This window comes from Acomys russatus, chromosome 24 (assembly GCF_903995435.1).
Source record: "Acomys russatus chromosome 24, mAcoRus1.1, whole genome shotgun sequence".
NCBI lineage: Eukaryota > Metazoa > Chordata > Mammalia > Rodentia > Muridae > Acomys > Acomys russatus.
The window spans coordinates 14927485-14948414 of NC_067160.1; the positions used below are offsets into that span (position 1 = coordinate 14927485).

The following is a 20930-nucleotide window of genomic DNA, read 5'->3' on the forward strand; positions in this document are numbered from 1 at the left end:
GAGACCAGAAGATTTAGGAACTTCATTTTCTATAAATTTGAATTAACATTAACAACAACAAAATCCCAAGATTCTTCTACTTAAAAATCAAACTTTCTAAGCCAGGCAGGCGTGGTGGCACATGCCTGTAATCCCAGCACTTGGGAGGGCCGGGCAGGCAAATCAATGTGAGTTTGAGGCTAGCCTGGTCTACTAAGTAAGTCCAAGATAGCCAAGGCTACACAGAGAAGCTTTGTCTCAAAAAACCAAAATACATAAATACATAATAATAACCAATAAATACATAAATAAATAAGACTTTCTAAGATGGTGATTGCCAAGAGTGACAGAGACAGCTAAAGAGACTCCAAGGCCCATTTTGCCTGGCTGCAGCCTTTCTGGGGGGTCTCTGAGTGACCCCAAATCAAGTCTTTAAATGCATATAGCAACTTAATCTCAGAAACTTATACTGTACGGAGCAGACTGTGGGGATGCACACCAGGAGGACTGCTACAGAAACTTACTGTCAGGAAACGGTCGAGAGCATTTTTGTACTATGGGTTGGAGGGAGGGTACACACTTTAAACTACCAACGACAATATGGAAGTGCATTAGGTAAAACTCTAAGTCATGGGGTTGGAGAGACGGCTCAGAGGCTGAGGGCACTGACTACGCCTCCAGGGGTCCTGAGTTCAATTCCCAGCGACCACAATGGTGGCTCACAACCATCTATAATGTGATCTGATGCCTTCTTCTGGCCTGCAGGTTTATGTGCAGGCAGAGTACTGAATACATAATAATAAATTTTTTTTAAAAATCCTAAACAAAACAAAACCCCACTAAGTCATTTATCCACAGCTTGTCACCTTCCATCTCAGAAAAGCATTCAGTGGCACAGACAAGCCTCCTAAGACCACACATGGACCAAAGCAGTTTACAAACAATTTGTACATCATGAGGTATTTGTGTATAAGCACGGGATATACAAGACCAAAACATTAAGAAAAAAAATTCAAAATTTGGAGTTTAATAATGGATAGTAAAATGAATTGAAACAAAAGGAAAAAAAATATGGTGAATAATAAAAGACTTTCTTCTTTATGTGTTCTGCTTTTTCATCCAAAGGAAAGCTTCTTTTAAAAACTATCTTTGCTTCTTTTCATGCGCATGTGTACAGTATGCATGTGTGTAGGTACTCGCGTAGGCGTGCGTACATGTGGAGAACCAGCACTGACTTTGAGCAGCTCAGAGATTCCTTGATCTCGCTTCCACTGTATTCGTTGAGGCAGGGTCTCTCAATTAAACCCAGAACCTTCGAAAGGCTACTCTCATTACAGCCAGCTGGCTTCCATTCCAAGGCTGGACTGATAGGGTTAGGGCCAACGCACCTACCCAGCACTGCCAGGCAAGTGCCTTGAAGCCCGGAGCCGCCTCCCCAAGCCTCTCAGAAACAGGTTTGAAAGATACATCTAGGCAGCAAAACTTTCCATTACTTCTGACACATTTTTACTCCAAATTAGTTAAATAGTAGCAAGATTTTTACATGATTCTTGTCACCTATTACTATAATACATCATCAAAAGAAAAGTCCTCAAATTCATACAAGCCTTTTGCCTCAAAAAAAAAAAAAAAAATCAAAACATTAGTTAGTGTAAGATCATTTTTGAAGCTTGTTTAACCCAAGATAAAGACAACACACACCTGAAAATAGTTACTGAGTCTGAGAGGGACCCAACAGCAACATCAGGGTAGGAATTCCTATCCAGGTCCATATTTCCAGCGATGGAATACCCGAAGTAAGGCGACGTGCCCTCAAGAACCTGGAATACACAGGGCGGTAGAGTGAACACTGGGCTACTAAAGAAGCCGGTGAGCTACACTCTGAGAAACACACAAAAGGGCAGTAGATGAAGCTCCGTGGTTGGCACAGCACTTCCCCAGCACGGCAAAGTGGGGCCTAAGATCCCTGTCGCCACAAGCAGTGAAAAAACAAAATAAAAGGGTTTATTTTGAACAAGAGTTTAAGTTTACTTACTAACAAATTATACTACACTATAAATGTACAGTGTCTACTACTTCATACATATTATTTCATAAAGGCCATCAGATTCACACAGTATTACAAAGGATGAAAGCTTATTATTTATTAAGTTAATCAGTATCCTTTAAAACCAAACCTAACTGCCCCCCATCCCCAAAAGTCTTACTTTCAAAACCTGTTTAAGGTTGTGGCATCCAAACTCTATGTTTAATTATAATCTTTTATCTGTTTGCTCAGTTTCAACTGAACATGCTGCTAAAGAAAACAAAGTCTACCCTCCCCACAAACTCTCAGGATAGAATGGTCTTCACTCTGGGTTGTATGGATTTCCTAAACTAAGACATTCTACAGTTAAACCAAGCAGGTGACCTCGTCTGTGTAAGTGTGTCAAAGCCATCTTCCAGTGATACTCTGCAATTCACACTGGGTTTGAAAGATAGCTCAGTGGCTACCAGCATGGATTGCTCTCCCAGGGCCCGAGCACTATTCCCGTCACTGGTATCAGAGGGCTCACAACTACCTGTAACTCTAGTTCCAGGAGATCTGATATCTCTCTCTCTCTCTCTCTCGCATGCGCACACACACACACACACACACACACACACACGTTAATTTTTAATTCATACTATTGTACATGCGAAACTGAAATGAGTAAAAGGATGCTTAATCCCACCTAGCTTACACTACTGTAGAGAGGTTGTTTGTTACCTGTGTCGGTTTGGTAATTATGCCAGTCGGGGATCCATGATAGATAAAAACCTTCCCCAGATCGTCGTACGGAGCTCCAACAGCGATATCTGTTGACATCACATTTAAAAAAAAACATTATTATTAAAAAAAAAAATACTCCAAGGTCTCAAAGTAAGAGGCCATAAGCGTTCATTAGTTACCCAACCAACCGCTCTATGGATGGGGACCTTGTCAGGGTCTAGTACCCACCTGGATAGCCATCTTGATTAATATCTCCAATATTTTTTACTGCAATTCCAAACATAGAATCTTTGGTCCCATTTAGACGAATTGGCTTCACATTATTCCATCTGCCCTGCTGGTTAATGTAGACATACACCGCACCCCCAACCTCACCATCTCTGTCGAAATACTGCGGAGCTCCGATAACTATGTCCTGCCACCTAAAAACAGAAAGAAGGGAAGAGCTGGGAACCACTGCCTAACACGCCAACAGGCTTAGGGAAAGGACTACAAGTTTAGGCTCCAAGAACACACAAACACAATAGGAAGGGACTCAAATCAAGGACTTACAGCTCATCAATTAGAACACTTAACAGAAGATCAGCAATAAACCAGGGGAAATAGTGAAAGGCAGTTTCTTGAGTCAGAGCCACAGCACAGGAGACTTCTTACAAGGCTCTGCTGCCCTATTACATTGCCAGCTGTCACCAAGAGCTGAGTCCTCTGGGCTCACTTCCTACTTTCTGTAAGACACGTGCGCGTGTACACACAGAGAAACCACAGAACAGTTGTGTAGCTAATGTCATTTTTCTGAGTATTTTTTTTTTTCCAATTTTAAGTTCTCAAGAAACTGTGAACCCGCCAGATGGTGGTGGCATACTCCTTTAATCCCAGCACTTGGGATGCAGAGGCAGGCATATCTCTGTAAGTTCGAGGCCAGCCTGGTCTACAAAAGGGAGTCCAGGACAGCCAAGGCTACACAGAGAAACCCTGTCTCAAAAAACAACAAAGCAAAACAAAACAAAACACCAAACAAGAAGAGAAGAAGAAGAAGAAGAAGAGAAGAAGAAAGAAAGACAGAAGAAGAGAAGAAGAAGAAGAAGAAGAAGAAGAAGAAGAAGAAGAAGAAGAAGAAGAAGAAGAAGAAGAAAGAAAGAAAGAAACTGTGAACCTCAAACATAAGGTAACCCTGTGCCACTGGGAGGATAAATGTTAGTTATTATCAATGATGATGATGTGACAGGATGGTAAAACATATTTTTTTAAGAATCAACCAACCCACAGTCCTTCTCTCGACCCACAGAAGCCAGTCAGTAGCAACATTAGCTGAATATGATAAGCAAATATACGCTTACCCATCTGCGTTGAGGTCTACCACCGCCACATCGTAGCCAAACGAGGAAGCCAGGCCTTCTCCATCAAATATGTACTCGGGGAGAAGATGTGCGGACTTCATGTCTCTTTTTAGCAAAACTACAGCCCCACTGTGATTGGCTCTTGGAGCACCAGATACAAACGTGATGTCATCTTTAGAAACAATACCCTTCCCTGAGTCCAATGAAAAGCCTGGAAGAACAACACACAGTCTCTCACATCTACCCTGGACACCGGAGTCGCAATTCCATTATTGCCTTTTTCCAGATCCCCACCCCGCTCTCCTCCTCCTGCCCCTCCTGCCCGCTTTCACATTTACTATGGGAGCCATTGTGCTAAGGGACTTGACAGGTCAAGGGCAAAGTGGCCGCTCCAGCTATTTGTCTGCTTTCTATGGATATTAAGACTTTTAAAGAACATTTTTAGGCTACTTAGCATTAAATATGCATATATAGCTATTTAGCTATATTAGCATACGTAGGCTATTAGCATATCCAACATGACTTGAATTGTAAAGCGTTCACCCATCTTAAGAATCAATCCAAATCCTATTCTGATATTAAAACTATGACAAAGGAAGAGAGCGAGCTGGATACTGAAGCCACCTGGGAATGCTACTCCATATACTAACTGCTGAGCCTAATTACAGGGTTCTACACTGACCAGTTGCTTACATGAACATCTATGCTTGTTAGCCTAGCAGGTAATGAGGCAAGAACAAATGTTAATCCAGGTAGACATCACAGGGAGCATTCTCCTTAACTTCGGCCCAACTCAAGTTCTCAAGACACAAACATGCAAACAAAACCATGCATGGTGACTTCAGGCATTTGAGAACCTCACGTCAACAACTGAGCCAACTGTCTTGGATCAGTAGTTTAATACTGTGCAAAGGGTCGACAACATTGGAATGTCCAATTATAACCGCACGAAGCAGCACCTCAGGCAACCAACACAGAGATTTGCTAGAAAAACAAGTGTGTGTATGCGTTGCCAAAACTCTGCAAATTATTCCATCTCTCTCGATATAAAGGGCAGTGCAGGATGGCGCTACATACACCCTTCTTATTGGGTTTTGTTTATAAAAAAGCGTCACCACTACTGTTGCAGTTCTCAAATTGTTGAGGCGAATCGAAAACACGATGAACCCCAAGTTCAGAGCAGGGTGATATAATTGAACCCAGGGCTGAAAACCATCTGGCAGCCGAGCTCAACCATGGCATGCTTTCTGTATGTGTTTCACTTGAAATGAAATGGAAAACAAGAAGATTTATGCTCTGTATGGATCAAAAAGGAATTTTTTTAAATGATCATGACCAAAGGCAATTTATTTGTCATCGCAGAGGTCACAAACCTAGGTAGCTATTCATCATCACCTCAGGGAACGTGTCAGGCCGCTCCCTGGGAGGCCGAGTTTTATAAACAAACTGATCGGGATCTGTATAGGAAATGCTGGTCAAAAACAGCAGGCCTGTATGTGTGAACCGGGTAGGAGAGATTGAAGAAAAATGATTATGCTTGATAAGAAGCTGGTTTGCAGCGCCATGTCCGACAAGCGGCGCTCCTTGCTGGCACCCACAGGCTCAGGCGGATCACCATACCCCACACCCACTGATCTTTTCAAATGAGAACCTCACAGCACAGACCAGAAAAATGTAACAACATACTGACTTCTTTCTCAGACATCTACTTTTAAGGAAACCCATTCTGAAAGAGGCAGAGGTATTTGAGAAAACAAACAACAACAAACCCTATACATCTCCCTATGTTCTACCAGCAGCTGTGTTTATAAACCCCAAGGGCATCTGAAAGACCAAACAGTTGGGTTTGTTCGCCAGAACAATTAATATTAAATAAAATAATCCCTAAATAGCACATATAAAAAGAGAGGTTGCTGGTTAGTATATGCCCACAGGACAATATCTATGTGTTGCTGTGTTCCTCGGAGACCCTGTCTCATCCCACAGGGACACTGCCAGACCTCACACACCTCATCTCATTTCCTTGAGTACTTCTCCTTGGTTGGGGAATTATTAATGGTGTGACCTTGAGCTGAAAAATTAAGCTCCCTCAGTAAACAAAGGGCGGGGTGGGTGACAACGATTTTTAATCGCACTGCAGATACGCAAAGCACTGAAGGCGGTTGGTACCTGACTCATACCCAACAGGTGTCTCATGAGCAGTTGCTGCTGTATGCGTTCTCTTCCATACACTCTTGTCAAGTGTACACAGGGGTAGGAATGGTGTATGAATCGAAAAGGGGCTTCTTTTTAAATGTAAACAGTACTATCCACGTGTATTTTTACACAGTGAGAATAACTTCATATATGTTTAGCATACTGTTTAGGATTCTTCACTTATCCATATCTGCTTTTTTCCCCCCTTTTTTTTATCCTTCCATTGTTCCAGTCATATCTCTAGTGTGTGCGCATTCCACCAACCCCCTCATTTTTAAAAAATAGGTTACTATGTAGGTTTAGAAGTTTTTTTTTTTACATTTTCCCCAAGAAATGTACAGTAATTATTCTTTATGTCAACTCGCACTAAGAATTAAAGCTTTTAAAAGCCTTTGTGTAATTACCATAATGCGCAGGAATAATTTAGGACACCATTAGCCATGCAAACAAGCCTCACAGAGTTAAGGAATTGGCACTTAAGACACAGTCTGGGTGTTCCCCAAGCTGCGTTAGCAGGTTCTGGTTGGCCTCCTCTGGGGAGCCCTGTGCCGCCCACCGGGCCCTCTGACATGGAGCCCCAATCCAGTCGTGGGGCCAGGCCTTGGAGAACAGCAATCGCCAAGGAAGGACCTGGAAGTCCTGACCCACCACTTAAAAATAACTTTGTAAGTGGAGCTCTTAAGTGTACATCTAAAAGAGGCCCTGAACACCCAGGCACTTCCTCATGGCTTCATGGAGGGCTGGCTGCGGGCTACACAGGCTGCCATCAGCTCACAAGCCATAGCTGCCTTCCCGACTGACCGGAGGGAGCATGATTTTGGGGAGACGGCAGATGCTGCCCCATTTTTTGCAAAGCTCAGGCCAGAAGAGTCCAGTCAGCAGGCAGCCTGCTTTCACATCACCACACTTACGGAGCGGAAGCAAATACAGCCAGGGCCCCTGGCTCCCGCCTGGCCCGTTCTCAGCCTGTGGGCCCTCGGAAGGAGCCTCACACAGCGGCTGAGAAGGCAGGTATGGCGTCTCTGCTTGTGCCTACCTAGGTAACTGTTGGCAGGGACGGGCACGAGACTCTCGTCATGGTCAGTCTCTCCGCCAACTTCATAGGGCCCGTCTTCAAAGATGTTCATGTCAAAAAAAGTGGTATTCTTTTGCTCTACACGAACGATCCCTAAAGGAATGAAATGGAAAACAACAACAACAACAACAAATAAAATAAAATAAAAAGATGAAACAAAATAAAATATAGATGGTTCTACTAAATGTTCCTCATGCTAACAAGGAGAACAGAAAGAGAAATCTGGAAGGAGAGACAGAGATGGAAGAGGTGATGTTTAAGACTGCTCAACATGGTCATATAAGTTTTTATGTGAAAGAAATTTGTTCTAGGAATCTTCAAACTCCTCAAATTCTCATGAACCTTCTTTATAACACCAAGAAGCTAGATGGAAGGTGGAATGTTTGTTTACACAACAACAACAACAACAACAAACTGCAGAGAATTAAATTGAATGACATGAACTTGACATAAACGATCATTTTGTTTTCTGTAATTCCTTATCAAGCTCCCTTTTCTGTAAAGTGAAATTATTAATATATCCATCTCTTCAAACTGCTTTAAATGAAAATTTCCTCTTTTCAAAATTCTACAATTCTTAAAAATATTTCAGTACATTAAAACCCAAATCACAATATGAACTTTGAAAAGTGACATACTGCACATCAGCGTTAGCAAGCCACAAGATATTATTTCCCATGATTAAAATGGACCTAGCTGGTCGGCGTTTTTAATGTTCTGTTTTACAATATAATGGTCATCTGCTCTTGCCAAAATAAAACTATTTCTAAATACAAAATGTTCTTCAAAGAGGTCAAAATAGCCTGATGGGTTTGGTTATATGAAAAGCTCCATCAGACATGACTGGGGACACAGGAAATGACTTCCCCAGTGTCATTTGGAATGACTTACAAAGGGCTCTCAAGAGCCATTCCCTCCCCCCTCCCTCCCACACCCCCCAGACAGGGTCTCTCTGTGTAGCCTTGGCTGTCCTGGACTCACTTTGTAGACCAGGCTGTCCTCGAACTCATGAAGATCTGCCTGCCTCTGCCTCCTAAGTGCTGGGTCAAGAACCATTTTTAATAACAGTTGAAATTACGAATGTGTGTGTGACGACATTGGAGAGTAATTGAGCCCAGGACCCCCCCACACACACAAGGCAAACCCTATATATTGGGCTACACCCCTGGTCTTCTCAAAAGTAAATTATTTTAGAGAGTTCTTTTTAGTTATGTGTGTACGTGTGTGTGTGCGCACGCGCACGTGTGCATGTGTATGCATGTGCACACATACACGCACAGTTGCCAGCAGAGTCCAGAAGAGGGTCCTGGATCCCAGGGAGGTAGACAGGGTTGCAGGTAGCTGTGAGCTGCAGGAAACCAAACAAACCGTGGGCTCTCTGCAAGACCAGTAACAGCTCTTAAGCACGGGGCCATCTCTGGCTCCCCCTCCACCTCCCATGCCCACATTTTATTCTGAGACAGGATCTTCTTAAAGTATCAAGGCTAGCCTTGAATTTTTGGTTTTCATGCCTCAACCTTCCACGTAGTAATCTTATTCTGGCTTACGGAAATACTATAATTTATTTTTAATTCCCCAAAAGTTTTATTTCCAAACCAGATGTAGTTTTCTCCGTCATAGATTAGAACTAGGTTGCCTTATGATATAGCACTTTGCTGTATACTGCCTCAATTTTTCAGAGAAACTGATGTTTATTAAAGGAATTGACCAGATTCATCTGATCACAAAATGTGGGTCATTTTCCTTTTTCCTTCCCAGCGCCTCGTTTTCTCACCACAATATAACACTGTCAACCAACTGTACCTCAAATTGCTTCCAATTTTTACCTCAAAATTCCCCCATCTGCCAGTCATCTGTTCTTTTAGCTTAGCACGTTATTAGTCGAACATGACCCATGACCTTCTAAGACATCTACAATGGAATGCCTGTGTTAACACAGTTCTTTGTGGATACCATTCACTACAACTCGGTGCTCGTATCACTGGCTTAAAGAGAACCGTTTTACCTTCAAGTAACAAATATAAAACAGAAAAAAAAATCCCTATTAATTATTATATTCTTAGAGAAAAAAATTAACCACTTCCACTTATATAAAAACACTAACAAAAGGAAAAACCCTCAACCCTAAAACATTTGCATTCCTGTTAAAATTCACAGTAAATTTTAATATTCCACCCCTTTAATAAATACCTTCTAGCCCACTTAAAATGTACTAATCCGTGGGGCACATTATAGAAACTTTATTGATATTCTAATGTGTCTCTGTAGATACTGAGGTCATACCTTTCCAGTTGTAAGTACCCGGGGCTCCGAACACAATGTAATGAAAGTCTTTAGTGAAAGTTGCTGCCACGCCTTGCTGACAAGAGCCAAATTTTTCATGGCCTCTCAACCGGCCATCACAGAAACTCCAGTCTCCTCCGTCCATGTCATCTTCAATCGCAAGATTCTGGCTCAGGACGTAACACCTTCCGAAGATGTCCCGAGACTCTTGCTTTGTATTAACATGCTGCCTTTTCTCGTATCGGTGTGCACACGTCTGCAAACAAGTGTGGATCTCTGTGAGTTCGAGGCCAGCCTGGTCTCGGAAAAAAAAAAAAAAAACCCAAAACCAAACCAAACCAAAATACAAAAAAACTCCACGGACCTGGGGCACTTAGCAATAATGGAAGAGATTGGTTCTAAATAGGACATTAAATGTGTCCTCACCCTGGGAGAGGATCCCAAAGCAAGCCAAACCCCTGCACAACCCCTCACCCCCACTCCAAGAGGCCATCCACAAGACAAATGACCCAGGACTTCAGCCATACTCTCAGGGCCTCGGTCCAAGTTATTAAAATACCAGTTCTTATTCCCAGGCGATTCATCTGTAAATTCACCTTTCACACAAGCAAAGGCAACACCATCTCACTACCTTTTCATAATTTAACTGGCTTTTAGTGGCTATAAGTAACTATGTTCTAGACAGAAGCATGGGCCTATTTTCTTAGGAGTAAAGCAAACACAGCTAAAATGAAGGCATTTTCTTGCAGCCAGTGCCATCTCCTTGCAGAGAGCTCCAGCTTATACTCTGTGCTCTCAAACTATTCCCTATCACTAAGAGGCAGAAAGAATTACTTTGTCAAGAAAGACAGACTGGTGCCATAGTTTGAGCAGGACCTCTGGGCCCAGATCTGCCCATCATAACGTTCTTCTTGTAGGTTTCTAGGACCATCTGGATCCTTCTATTTCCCCAATCTCCCATGCTTCTCTCATCCAGAGTCCCAATAGGATGTGCTCCCCTCTGTCCCACTTTCCTGGTAAGTGAAGACTTTCATGGGACATGCCCCTTGGGCTAGTGTGCAGATATAAGTGAGTATATACCATTTGAGTCTTTCTGCTTCTGGGTTAACTCACTCATTATGATCATTTCTAGCTCAATCCATTTGTCCACAAATTTCAGAAATTCCTTGTTCTTAATAGCTGAGTAGTATTCCATAGTGAAAATGTACCACCGTTTCTTTATCCATTCTTCTACTGAGGGACACTTAGGCTGTTTCCAGGTTCTGGCTATTATGAATAAGGCTGCTCTGAACATGGTTGAGCAAATGTTCTTATTGTGTGCTGGAGCATCTTCTGGGTATATTCCAAGGAGTGGAACAGCTGGGTGTTGAGGAAGCCCTATTCCCAGTTTTCTGATATAGCGCCAGATAGATTTCCAAAGTGGCTGTACTAGTTTGCATTCCCACTAGCAATGAAGGACAATACGTGCAGTAAAACCTCAAACACCTACCCAGATCTAGCCAATGAACAGGACATTCTCCACAACTGAGTGGAGAGTGGGGAATGACTTTCACAAGAACTCTGGCGCCCCATATTTGACCACATCCCCTGGATGCGGAGGCCTGGTGGCACTCAGAGGAAGGATAACAGGCTACCAAGAAGAGACTTGATACCCTATGAGCATATACAGGGGGAAGAGGTCCCCCTCAGTCACAGTCATAGGGAAGGGGAGTAAGGGGAAAATGGGGGGGAGGAATGGGAGGATACAAGGGATGGGATAACAATTGAGATGCAAATGAATAAATTAATAAAAAATATTTTTAAAAAAAGAACTTGAAAAAAAAAAAAAAAAGAAAGACAGACAGACAGACTAACCCCCGTTTTCACAGGGTCTTCACGGCTACCTTCCATATAAGCCAGTCTGGGAGACCGAGGACAGGACATCCAAGTCCATTTCACATACCGTGCTTGGTAAACGTGAGAACTCAGTGTTCACTAAGACTCTCAATGTCCTCAAGTTTCTCTACAAACTTTATTATAGCAACTAGACTGTGAAAGAGAGACAAAAAGATCACCATATTCCAGCCTGAATTGCTTCCAGGCCAGCCTACCAATGAGATGCCTTCTGGCTGAAGAGGTCATGGGTAAATGAGAGTAAAATTAATGGTTTTTCTCTACGATCATTCCCATGGTTTGCAGTAATTTTGTCTATAAAAGTCAAAAGTTTTAGACAAAAAGAGTTCCTGGGGAAGAAACTGTCTACTTTGGCTTCGCATTTTTTCAGGTAGTTTTAGGGATAGTCACAAAATGTTTATTTATTAAGTTCTTTGGCTCTCGACATTTTAAAGACACATAGGCTGCACAACCAACTCACAGTCTATCAGGCATTGCGGGAGAAGCAAAGCTCTGGCTTGTTCTTGGCACCAGGACCTGTGTTAGAGCAGGACGTTTGCTCAAAGGAGGTAAGACTTCTGTGTTTTGTCCGTTGCCATGAGCCCATTACCAGCCAACACTGAGGAGGGTGCGCCTTTCTACACTTACCACCACTTTGCCCCCTGGACCTTGACTCTGGACAGTGACTCCCATCCACTGGTCTTCCTTGCTCTCTGACAAAGGATCAGCTGCAGAGGAAACATGGGTGACACAGACGGTTAGAACGTGAGTGCCTGGAAGTCTATACAAACTAACAGGATAACAAAACCCTAAGGAGCTGTTGTCAAACTTCCCGGACTCCAAGCCCAGCTACTCAGGAAACTCAGTTAATACGGAACATTGATTTCTTATCTCAAGGACACAGAGAGACAGTTGAGCGACTCTTTCATTAAAAATTCTACACGTGAGACATTTGAAAATGGTGTAACTGAGAGGCAGCCTTCCAACATATGCCTTCAACAAAGCCTGTCAAATACAGCATCTAAACTAACAGGAAGTGGGCGCTGCCCCGCTCACTCCTCAATTTTGTATAGAAACAGTGTGAGGTCTTCTCAGCTGTAGAGAGAATGCGCAGAAACAGCACCACAAGCTCATTTCATTATCAACTTTAACCTACTAAACAACCCATATTTTCACTTTTTTTAATGAGAATCAAAACGTTAAGGCGATGGATGTCTATATTTATATATCTGTGTATCTGTAAGTTTTCTGCAGTTAGTTAACATGTCACACTTCCTACTCTCAGGAAGAACGCCACCTTATTCTTAAAGGACACAGACAGGACTATGAGCACGAGCCTGCATGGCTACTTAGGCCAATCATCAAATCTTGTTTCTTACAAGCTTCTTTTAACACTAATGGCTCTGTCCAACCTACGGGAAACCAGGTAAATTAGCTGGTGACACATATGGACTCCATTAGGACATCCTCCAGGCGCCCGGAGGCTTCCTAAAATGGGATATTAAAATAAAAAGGGAAACAAGTATGTCTTTCAGAGTTACCAGCTTTGGGTGGGGTAAGAGTCTGTGGTAGAACAGTGACAGTGTACAGGACTCAACAGTAGAACGTGTGACACTTCCAGCATCCCATGGGGAAAATGGTCACGTTACATTCAGTAAGTACACGGATTTCTAAGACTGGCCTCTCCTGAAGCTTTTCGAAAATTCTTTTGACTGCACCCTAGCTCATCAGCTTGGGTACCACAGTCTATGGGGGAAAGTACTCATGCTAATCAGTTCTTTCTGTAGAGCGTTCTCAGGGCCAGAGTTGTGGCTTGGGGGTACAGCATTCAATCAGGACAGCACAAGGCACTGAGTCAGAGTCCTGACATCATAGAAACAAACATGGGAGAATGAACGCACAAATAAAATAAAGAAGGCAAAAGTCTTTCTCCCAACTACTTTAACAGCGGGTGGTCCTGCTGACTGCTTGACAGGCACATATAATTTACTTCAGAGCTATGAATTCAACTTTGCAACAATCTCAATTTACCACTAGGTGGCAACATCAGCACACCATTTTAGTTAAACTGGGATTAAACAGAGGCAGCGAATTTGGCCCACTTCAGTGTTGATTTAGAAAGTAATTTCAGGACAAAGCATACACATGAACGCGCGCGCGCACACACACACACACGCACGCACACACACACACACATACACACACACACGAGTCAAGACTGACAAAATTAAGAGTGGTCTTCTCTGCAAGAATAAATGCGTGTATCCCCTGCCCTTGCTCGTGGCAAAAGAATCATGGTACAGATAGGCTGGCCAAATAAACAGTGAGGGCAGAACACACCATCGTTATCAAATTCAATCCGCGTGCAAGGTCCCCGGGAGGTGATGTCACAGCTGTACAGGCCCCCTGTTCTGTTCGCCCTCTGCAGTGGAAGTGCTTCTGCCCGAGGTGCCCCCACAAGCAACCTGGCAACAGAACAGAAAGAGTTTAAGGACCAGGATGTACTTTAACTGTCTAGCCAGAACCCAGAGCTATGGGCACAAGTCTCTGCCCTGCAGTTCTCTTAACTCTTCGGCGCTGAGGAGAAGGGAGGAAACAAGGGTAGAGGCTCTCATGCCTTTGTAGCACAGGCCTCACAGCTGAGGCAGGACGGCGGTGGTGGCCGGGTGCAATTGTGCTGTCTGAAGGACTCTTCGTAGAATGAGCACAGAACGCAAGACTCCACAGAACGATTCACACTTCCAAGGAAGGAAGCAGCCATCATGTCCCATGTAGTAGGCACACGTCAGTTTCCAACACTGGAACCCCACCTCCTCCCACGGGAGGTATCCTCCAGGGAGGCACTTTGACTACACCTCGCTTTGCAGCAGGTTATCTACAGATTCAAAACAGAATCCAACTCTTGTCTACAGCACAGCTCAACAGACTCCTGCAGCCTGCCCCACCACCCCCTTTTTCTCCATCAGCTTTATTCAGAATGTAATTGACAAGGAGAAACTGCATTTATTTAAAGTGCAATACTTGGCATGTCTTGTCTCACTGGTGGGCGTGATATAAGCTCCGCCCTATCTATGACCCAGTCTCCCTCCCACAAAGGATGTGGGATGAGATGGCAGCTTCGGGTAAAATATATTCCTCTTCTCTCCTGCTCCAGATTGCCTCTGAGGAGCGAGGGCTCCTAAGCCAAACTCGTGTTCCTCAAAGTTCTGTTATTCCTCCAGCAAAGGGGCTGGCTCCCCGTCTGCTTCACAACCTCTGGGGGTCAGCTTACCTAACGGACAAACAGTACAAGAGATGGAGAGAGAACACACACCTGACCACACAGAGAAGCAGAGGCCAGAATTTTGAGGTATGAGGCTGCAAGGGGAAAAACAGCTGGGCACAGAAGCCCATCCGAACAACGAACCCTCTGAAGGGAGATCAGGCCACACTTGGCCGCAAGAAGCCTGCAGCGTCAGGGGCCAAAGGAGGAAAACAAACACCATCTGAGCATCCCCACTGCCTCTTCCTTGCTGGGACGGGTCCCAAAAAAAGAGTTGATGTATTAACAGCTATGCTGTTGCAGGTGCAACGAGGTGAGGGGAATCCCATCTGCCCAGCAGAAACAGACACACAATGTTGCCTTCTGTAGGGACAAGCGGCTGCCTTTCCTCCCAAAATGCCTCTCTACACCCCCACCCCCCCCAGCCCCCCCCCCCCGCCCCAATCCCACAGTTATCACTGCCGGCTTCTACCTCCAAGTCTATCCTCCATCAGAAAAGATGAGACAGCACACACCGAGGCACAGGACTGAAGTGGAGATTTAGGGGAGTAAATTGTCCCCGGGTCCCCAAATTTCTCAATCAGTAGGGGGTATAGGGAGGCCAGGTAGCAGGGGTCTGGCTATTGGAGTACCACCGTCCCCATTCCCAGGAGCTCTCCAATACCTGGGAGATGAGATGGCCCTAGGCCGCAGGGAACTGCAGTGAATGGGTTTAGATGCTTGGCAGATGTGGGGACCTGCTGGGCAGCTGGAGGACAAGTAACCGAGCTGAGCCAGGGGCATAAACCAGAGCTAAGGAGCCCTCACTTTCTGATTCTCCACAGAGGTTAATTACAAAGCCTTTGGGCCTCACAGCTAGGTGTCAGCCAGGACAAAAATTACCAAGAAACAGTGTCTCCATCCCCGCAGGGCGCTTCCCAAGAAACAAAAACACTGAAAGACATTTAAAACTGGGCCAAAAGAGCCAACCTATTATACCAATGACATCTTGAAATAAAAAACTGCTGTGTGTGTTGACAGAGGTTAAGACTGACTCCCTAGAGGCAGAAGGGTAAAGGTAAGCCACCACCAAGGAGGCTCTGAAGAGCAGGCAGCTCAGACAACTGCACCTATTTCTCTTTAACCACTTCCTCCTCTACACACCCAAGGGGGCTGCAGAGGTGTGGCAGGCTGCTTCCTGTTTACCGCACTCCACTCCTCCATCAGCCACTTACCCCTTCAACAAACACTGCCCAGGGATGCCTAAGGAATGGCCTCCCAAGTAGCTCCCACCTCCTAAAACTCCAGTGTGGGAGCACCTGATCAGTATGTAGCTCATAAGAGGGCATGGGGCAAGAGGCGTCAAGAAAGCAAGCCCTTTGTGGAGGGAGGGCACCAAGGAAATGAGAGCTGATGTGGGGGCAGCACCACACAGGCAAAACTGGCCTTGCTTCCAAGGATGGAGTTAGCCCAGTGGTCCTCAACCTTCCTACCGCTGCGACCAACCCTCTAATAAATACAGTTCCTTGAGCTGTGATGAGCCCAAACCATAAACTTTCATTGCTGCTTCGTAACTGCTGTTTTGCTGGTTATAATTCTGATATGCAGGATATCTGATGTCAGATGTTTACAAACAACCCTCCTGGCTCCCCACTCCCCCCCCCCCCAAAAGGCCATTTGACTCCTGGGAGGGTCGCGACCCACAGGTTGAGAACCTCTGAGCTATAAGCATGTAGGTGTGTGGAGTTTGAAGACAGCGAGCCTAGTGAGAAGACTGGCCCAGGGGAGAGGTAACAGATGAGGCCTCACAAGGGCTTGAGTACACAGCCATCTCTTGAGCCTTTCTTGGTTCCTACATGGGATGGAGATGCCAAGGTTTCCTGCAACACGAAAGACCATGGAGACACTGGAGAGGTGGGTCAGTGGTCAGTGCACTGTCTGTTCTTCTAGAGGAGCAGAGTTCAGAGTCTAGCACTAAGTCTAATGCCTGTAACTCTAGCTCCAGGGTTTCCACCAGCCCCTTTCTGCCCTCCACCGGCACCTGTGCACATGAAGCATATACACACGTGACAGACAGGCTGATACACACATTTCAGATGCATCCTGGGAGGAATTGCTGGAGGATGGCACCTGGGTCCTTGGGCGGCTGCGGGAGGGCAGGCCGGCCAGCAGAGGGCGCCTGCTGCACCGCTCTGCGTTCCAAGGCTGCCCTGCGCTAACCCTGTAAGATGAAAGTCTCAGAAATGGGTGTGTTGAGGTCGCCCCAACACTCAGGAATTGGCGGGAGCTTCATTTTCACATTCGCCCTGTCTGGTTCGGAAATTTGCAAAAAGGTTCTTAATCTCACTTGTAATCGGCCTTGAATGTAGAAGGTCCCAGTCCATTAGTTGAGGCTATGTCTATAAAGAACAAATAAATGAGCAAAACTAGACCGGTATGCAAACAGTGACACCAGGGGACAACAGTCTACTTCAAATCTAAGTCACTTTAGGTCACGGTGTAGGCTAATGCTAAGCACATGTTGATTCTTGAGCTGCCAGGTCCCTGTAGGTGTCAGAGGGATAGCCCGTTCCAATGCCTCAACCCGTGCCAAAATCTGGTCCTCCCAGTAAGGCCTGGGTCCTGGACTGCCCAGGCGGTTCAGCCAGAGGACCCGTTGCTACGTGGGCACCACTGTGATGACCAGGTCAACACGGAGGACCAGAGCTACAGTCTCTAGTCTCTAGTTACACTGCGCCCCCCTCCTTTCCCTCTGTCTCTCCTCTCCCCCCCCCCATCCCCTCCCCTCCTTGTTTTTTGTCTGTTTGTTTTGTTTCGAGACAAGGTTTCTCTGTGTAGCCCTGGTTGTCCTGGAATTCACTCTGTAAACCAGGCTGCCCTCAAACTCAGAGACCCGCGCCTCTTGGGATTAAAGGCGTGCGCCACCACAACCTTAAACTACCACTCCGCATTCGGACAGACACGCTGGGGTGAGGGCAGGGAAATCAGTCAGGCCTGGTAGGGAGGGAAATGGAAGAGCATCAAAAAAGTCTATTCCGGTGCCAGGTGTGGTAGCGCAAGCCTTTAATCCCAGCACTCGGGATGCAGAGGCAGAAGGATCGCTGTGAGTTCGAGGCCAGCCTGGTCTACAAAAGGGAGTCCAGACCAGCCAAGGACTGTTACACAAAGAAAAAACCCCGTCTCGAAAAACCTTAAAAACAAAAGAAAAACAAAACAAAACAAAACTATTCCCCTATCGGGTCTAAAGAAGGAAAGTCGACAAACACAGGGTAAGCAACCTAGTTTGCGACTAGGAAAAGCCACTTTTTCAAACAGTTTGTCTCAGAGCCAGTAGACAGCTACTTTCTACTGAGTTTTATTATTTTCCTTTACTTGGATTTTTGAGGCAGGATTTTCCTCTAATTCACCATCTTTTCCCCTCAGCCTCCCAGGGCTGAATTAGACTTGAGCCACCACGGTCACGTTCCACCAAGTTCTCACACTGCACTGGAATAACTCCCTGAAGATTTCAACATACTGGAAAAAAAAAAAAAAAAAAAAAAAAAAGATGGGACTCGGGCTGGAGAGATGGCTCAATGCTTAACAGCAGTGGCTGCTCCTCCAGAGGACCCGGGTTTGGTTCCCAGTACCCACACTAGCGGCTCACAACCATCCGTAACTCCGGTTCCAGGGGACCCAATATCTTCTTTTTACCACCACAGAAACCAGACACACATGGTACACACTGTACATGGAGACCAAAAAAACAAAAAACCACCTCAAAACCTGCAAAATCATCTTCAGCAGTAAGAATAAACTTAGTCATCGTAAGGTATTGCTAAGAAGGATGGCAGGAACTCAGAATAAGACATAAATGGAGATCTTCAACGAAGACCGTGACTATAAGCTAAGGCCCCTGGACCCACCACCGCTGTCTGAACAAGCTGTTTTAAGTGAGCCAGGCTGCCATTCGGATTTTTCACATCTCCCCCAGTAGCTGCTCTACGTTTGTATAACTATTTCAACCAAATGTTCTACACACTGGGGTTCTCTTTAAATTTTCAAGACAAGAGCAGCGTTGCTTCATTGTCTTTGGCAGTAATTCATTTCCTTAAGGATTAAAGAGTGCACCTCGAGCTACTCAACTCTGTCTCGGAAAATGGGAACTATTGCTTCATTAGGACAAGGGCACTGTTATTGCTTAATTTAAAGCACAACCTTCCTAGTTCATTTAAATGAAGACCTGAAAAACCAGGAACCGGCATTACTAACATTCAAGCCATCTTCAAACTAAATATCTAATTTTTAGTAAAATAATAATAATAATAACAACAACAACAGTAGTTAAGAAAGAAAAAATAAAGAACTTAGCGTGGAAGTAACAGATCCTAAACTCATCACCAGCTCCAAAAATTGGGCAACTCTCTTAACTTTTATCCTAGATTTAACTTCTCCTTCAATACAGATTATGATGTTTATTTCTTGACTAGCCAATGTTGGCCCTGCCATCAGAAAGGGAAGCTATAAAAACCACTTGGACTTCTGGTTGTATTTGCCATGCTACATTTTAAATTCTTGAGCTTCTATTTTCTTCCTCCCCTAAGTCCATGAGATGACACTAACAGCTCTTCGATCCTTCCTCCCAAAGTGTCCCCTCCATTTTCCCAAGCCCTACCATCTGCCATTCTTCATACACAGTCAGAGCTGAGCCACCTCCTGTGACCACAGCTCATCTGGCACCAACAGACTGATATCAAAATCAAGCGTGGTAGCACTTGGAGATACTACCCACAGGGTGCAAGAATATTCACAAGTCACACCCTCATGCCCGATCATGGTCCTGGTACAGCAAGAAAACAGCTCATGCCTCCTGCACCGTCCGTAGCTTCCAGAAGGTCCAGCTCCACGCTGTCAAGGTGCTAGAGGCGCTCTTGTGCAGGGGAACTTTGCTGATATTGGTCACACTTCCTCCATTATAGAAAGAACAGCCTACCTGGCCATCAGTCGCAACAAAGAAACAAAGAGGTGGCTCTTGGCAGAACACGGTCAGGCGTATTCCCCCACTACGCCCACTCTGCCCACTCCTAGCAAAGTGACTGAGGCTTTTTCTGTTAACATTGCACAGAAGTGGGGAGGAAAATGACCTTTGGCACAGTCCCTCTCTTATGGTATCATTTCTGGGTTGGGGGAGGGGTTGTTACAGAGCAGGTCGATCACCCTCTTCCTTTAGCCAGGCCCTGCTCGAAGGGACCCCAACATTACCAGGTTCTTCCCTGTTAGAGGAAACCTGGGGTTAGAGAAGCCTGGCACAGGCCTGGACAACCAGCTTGCTATCCAGGGCCACGGGTGATAATGTACTCATTTTTGTATAGCCCAGGCTGTGCAGAACTCGCTCTGTAGACCAGGCCATCCTCGAACTCAGTGATCCAGATGACTCTGCTTCCTGAGTGCTGGGATTAAAGGTGTGCGCCGCCACTGCCACCGCCACCACCCAGCAATGCACTAATTTTGTGTATTATCCAGACTTTTTCCTTGATGTTGAAGGTCAGTGTCTTTCTCACACTGAGTGCACATCAAACACCTAAATGAATGCAAGTAGTGGAGAAAAACACCAAGAAAGGTGCCTTGGTCATCAATGATACGAAGCTCCTATGAACGTAGATGAAATAGTGAATTGAGACCATCTGATTGACCAGTAACTTATATAAGCATTTAAAAACATATTATGCTATTCATTATGGATAATTTTATTTATATCTTATGAATTAATTCTACTCAGAGTCATGGGCTTTGACAACACTTCAGAGAGTGCTGACTAGCCCAATTTCCTAGAATAGTTTATGTCCAAGGCCTATAATCATGGTGTCAACTCATGGGGAATTTGTGAGCTAGATCTGAACGTGAGCCTCCTCCTCCTCCTCCTCCTCCTCCTCCTCCTCTTTCCTTGCTCCTCCTCTTCCTCCTTTCCTCATCCTCTTCCTCCTTTCCTCCTCCTCTTCCCCTCCTCTCCTTCTCCTCCCCTACTCCTTCTCCTGCTCTTCCTCTTCCTCTTCCCCTCCTCTCCTTCTCCTCTTCCTCCTTTTCCTCCTCCACCTTCTCCTCCTCCAAGTCCATTGTTAGGTATTCATTTTGATTTAAAATGTTTTAAAAACCAAAGCTAGCTTCTACAATATACACAGTTAAAACTGACTGAGGTGTTTGGGGCTAATGCATTCA

At 45.0% G+C, this 20930-nt stretch overlaps 1 protein-coding gene across 2 annotated transcripts in view; it reads right to left on the reverse strand.

Annotated features, from left to right (window-relative positions):
* Itga6 (integrin subunit alpha 6) overlaps positions 1 to 20930 on the reverse strand; it is a 70644-nt gene that overhangs the window by 27006 nt on the left and 22708 nt on the right. For both annotated transcript variants that reach the window (XM_051167130.1, XM_051167131.1), the window contains exons 2-9: positions 13835 to 13959; positions 12143 to 12222; positions 9623 to 9878; positions 7301 to 7432; positions 4069 to 4279; positions 2960 to 3153; positions 2729 to 2817; positions 1681 to 1799 (exon numbers count right to left, since the gene is read on the reverse strand). In XM_051167130.1, the coding sequence (XP_051023087.1) occupies positions 1681 to 1799; positions 2729 to 2817; positions 2960 to 3153; positions 4069 to 4279; positions 7301 to 7432; positions 9623 to 9878; positions 12143 to 12222; positions 13835 to 13959 (1206 nt within the window). The remainder of the gene's footprint in view (positions 1 to 1680; positions 1800 to 2728; positions 2818 to 2959; positions 3154 to 4068; positions 4280 to 7300; positions 7433 to 9622; positions 9879 to 12142; positions 12223 to 13834; positions 13960 to 20930) is intronic.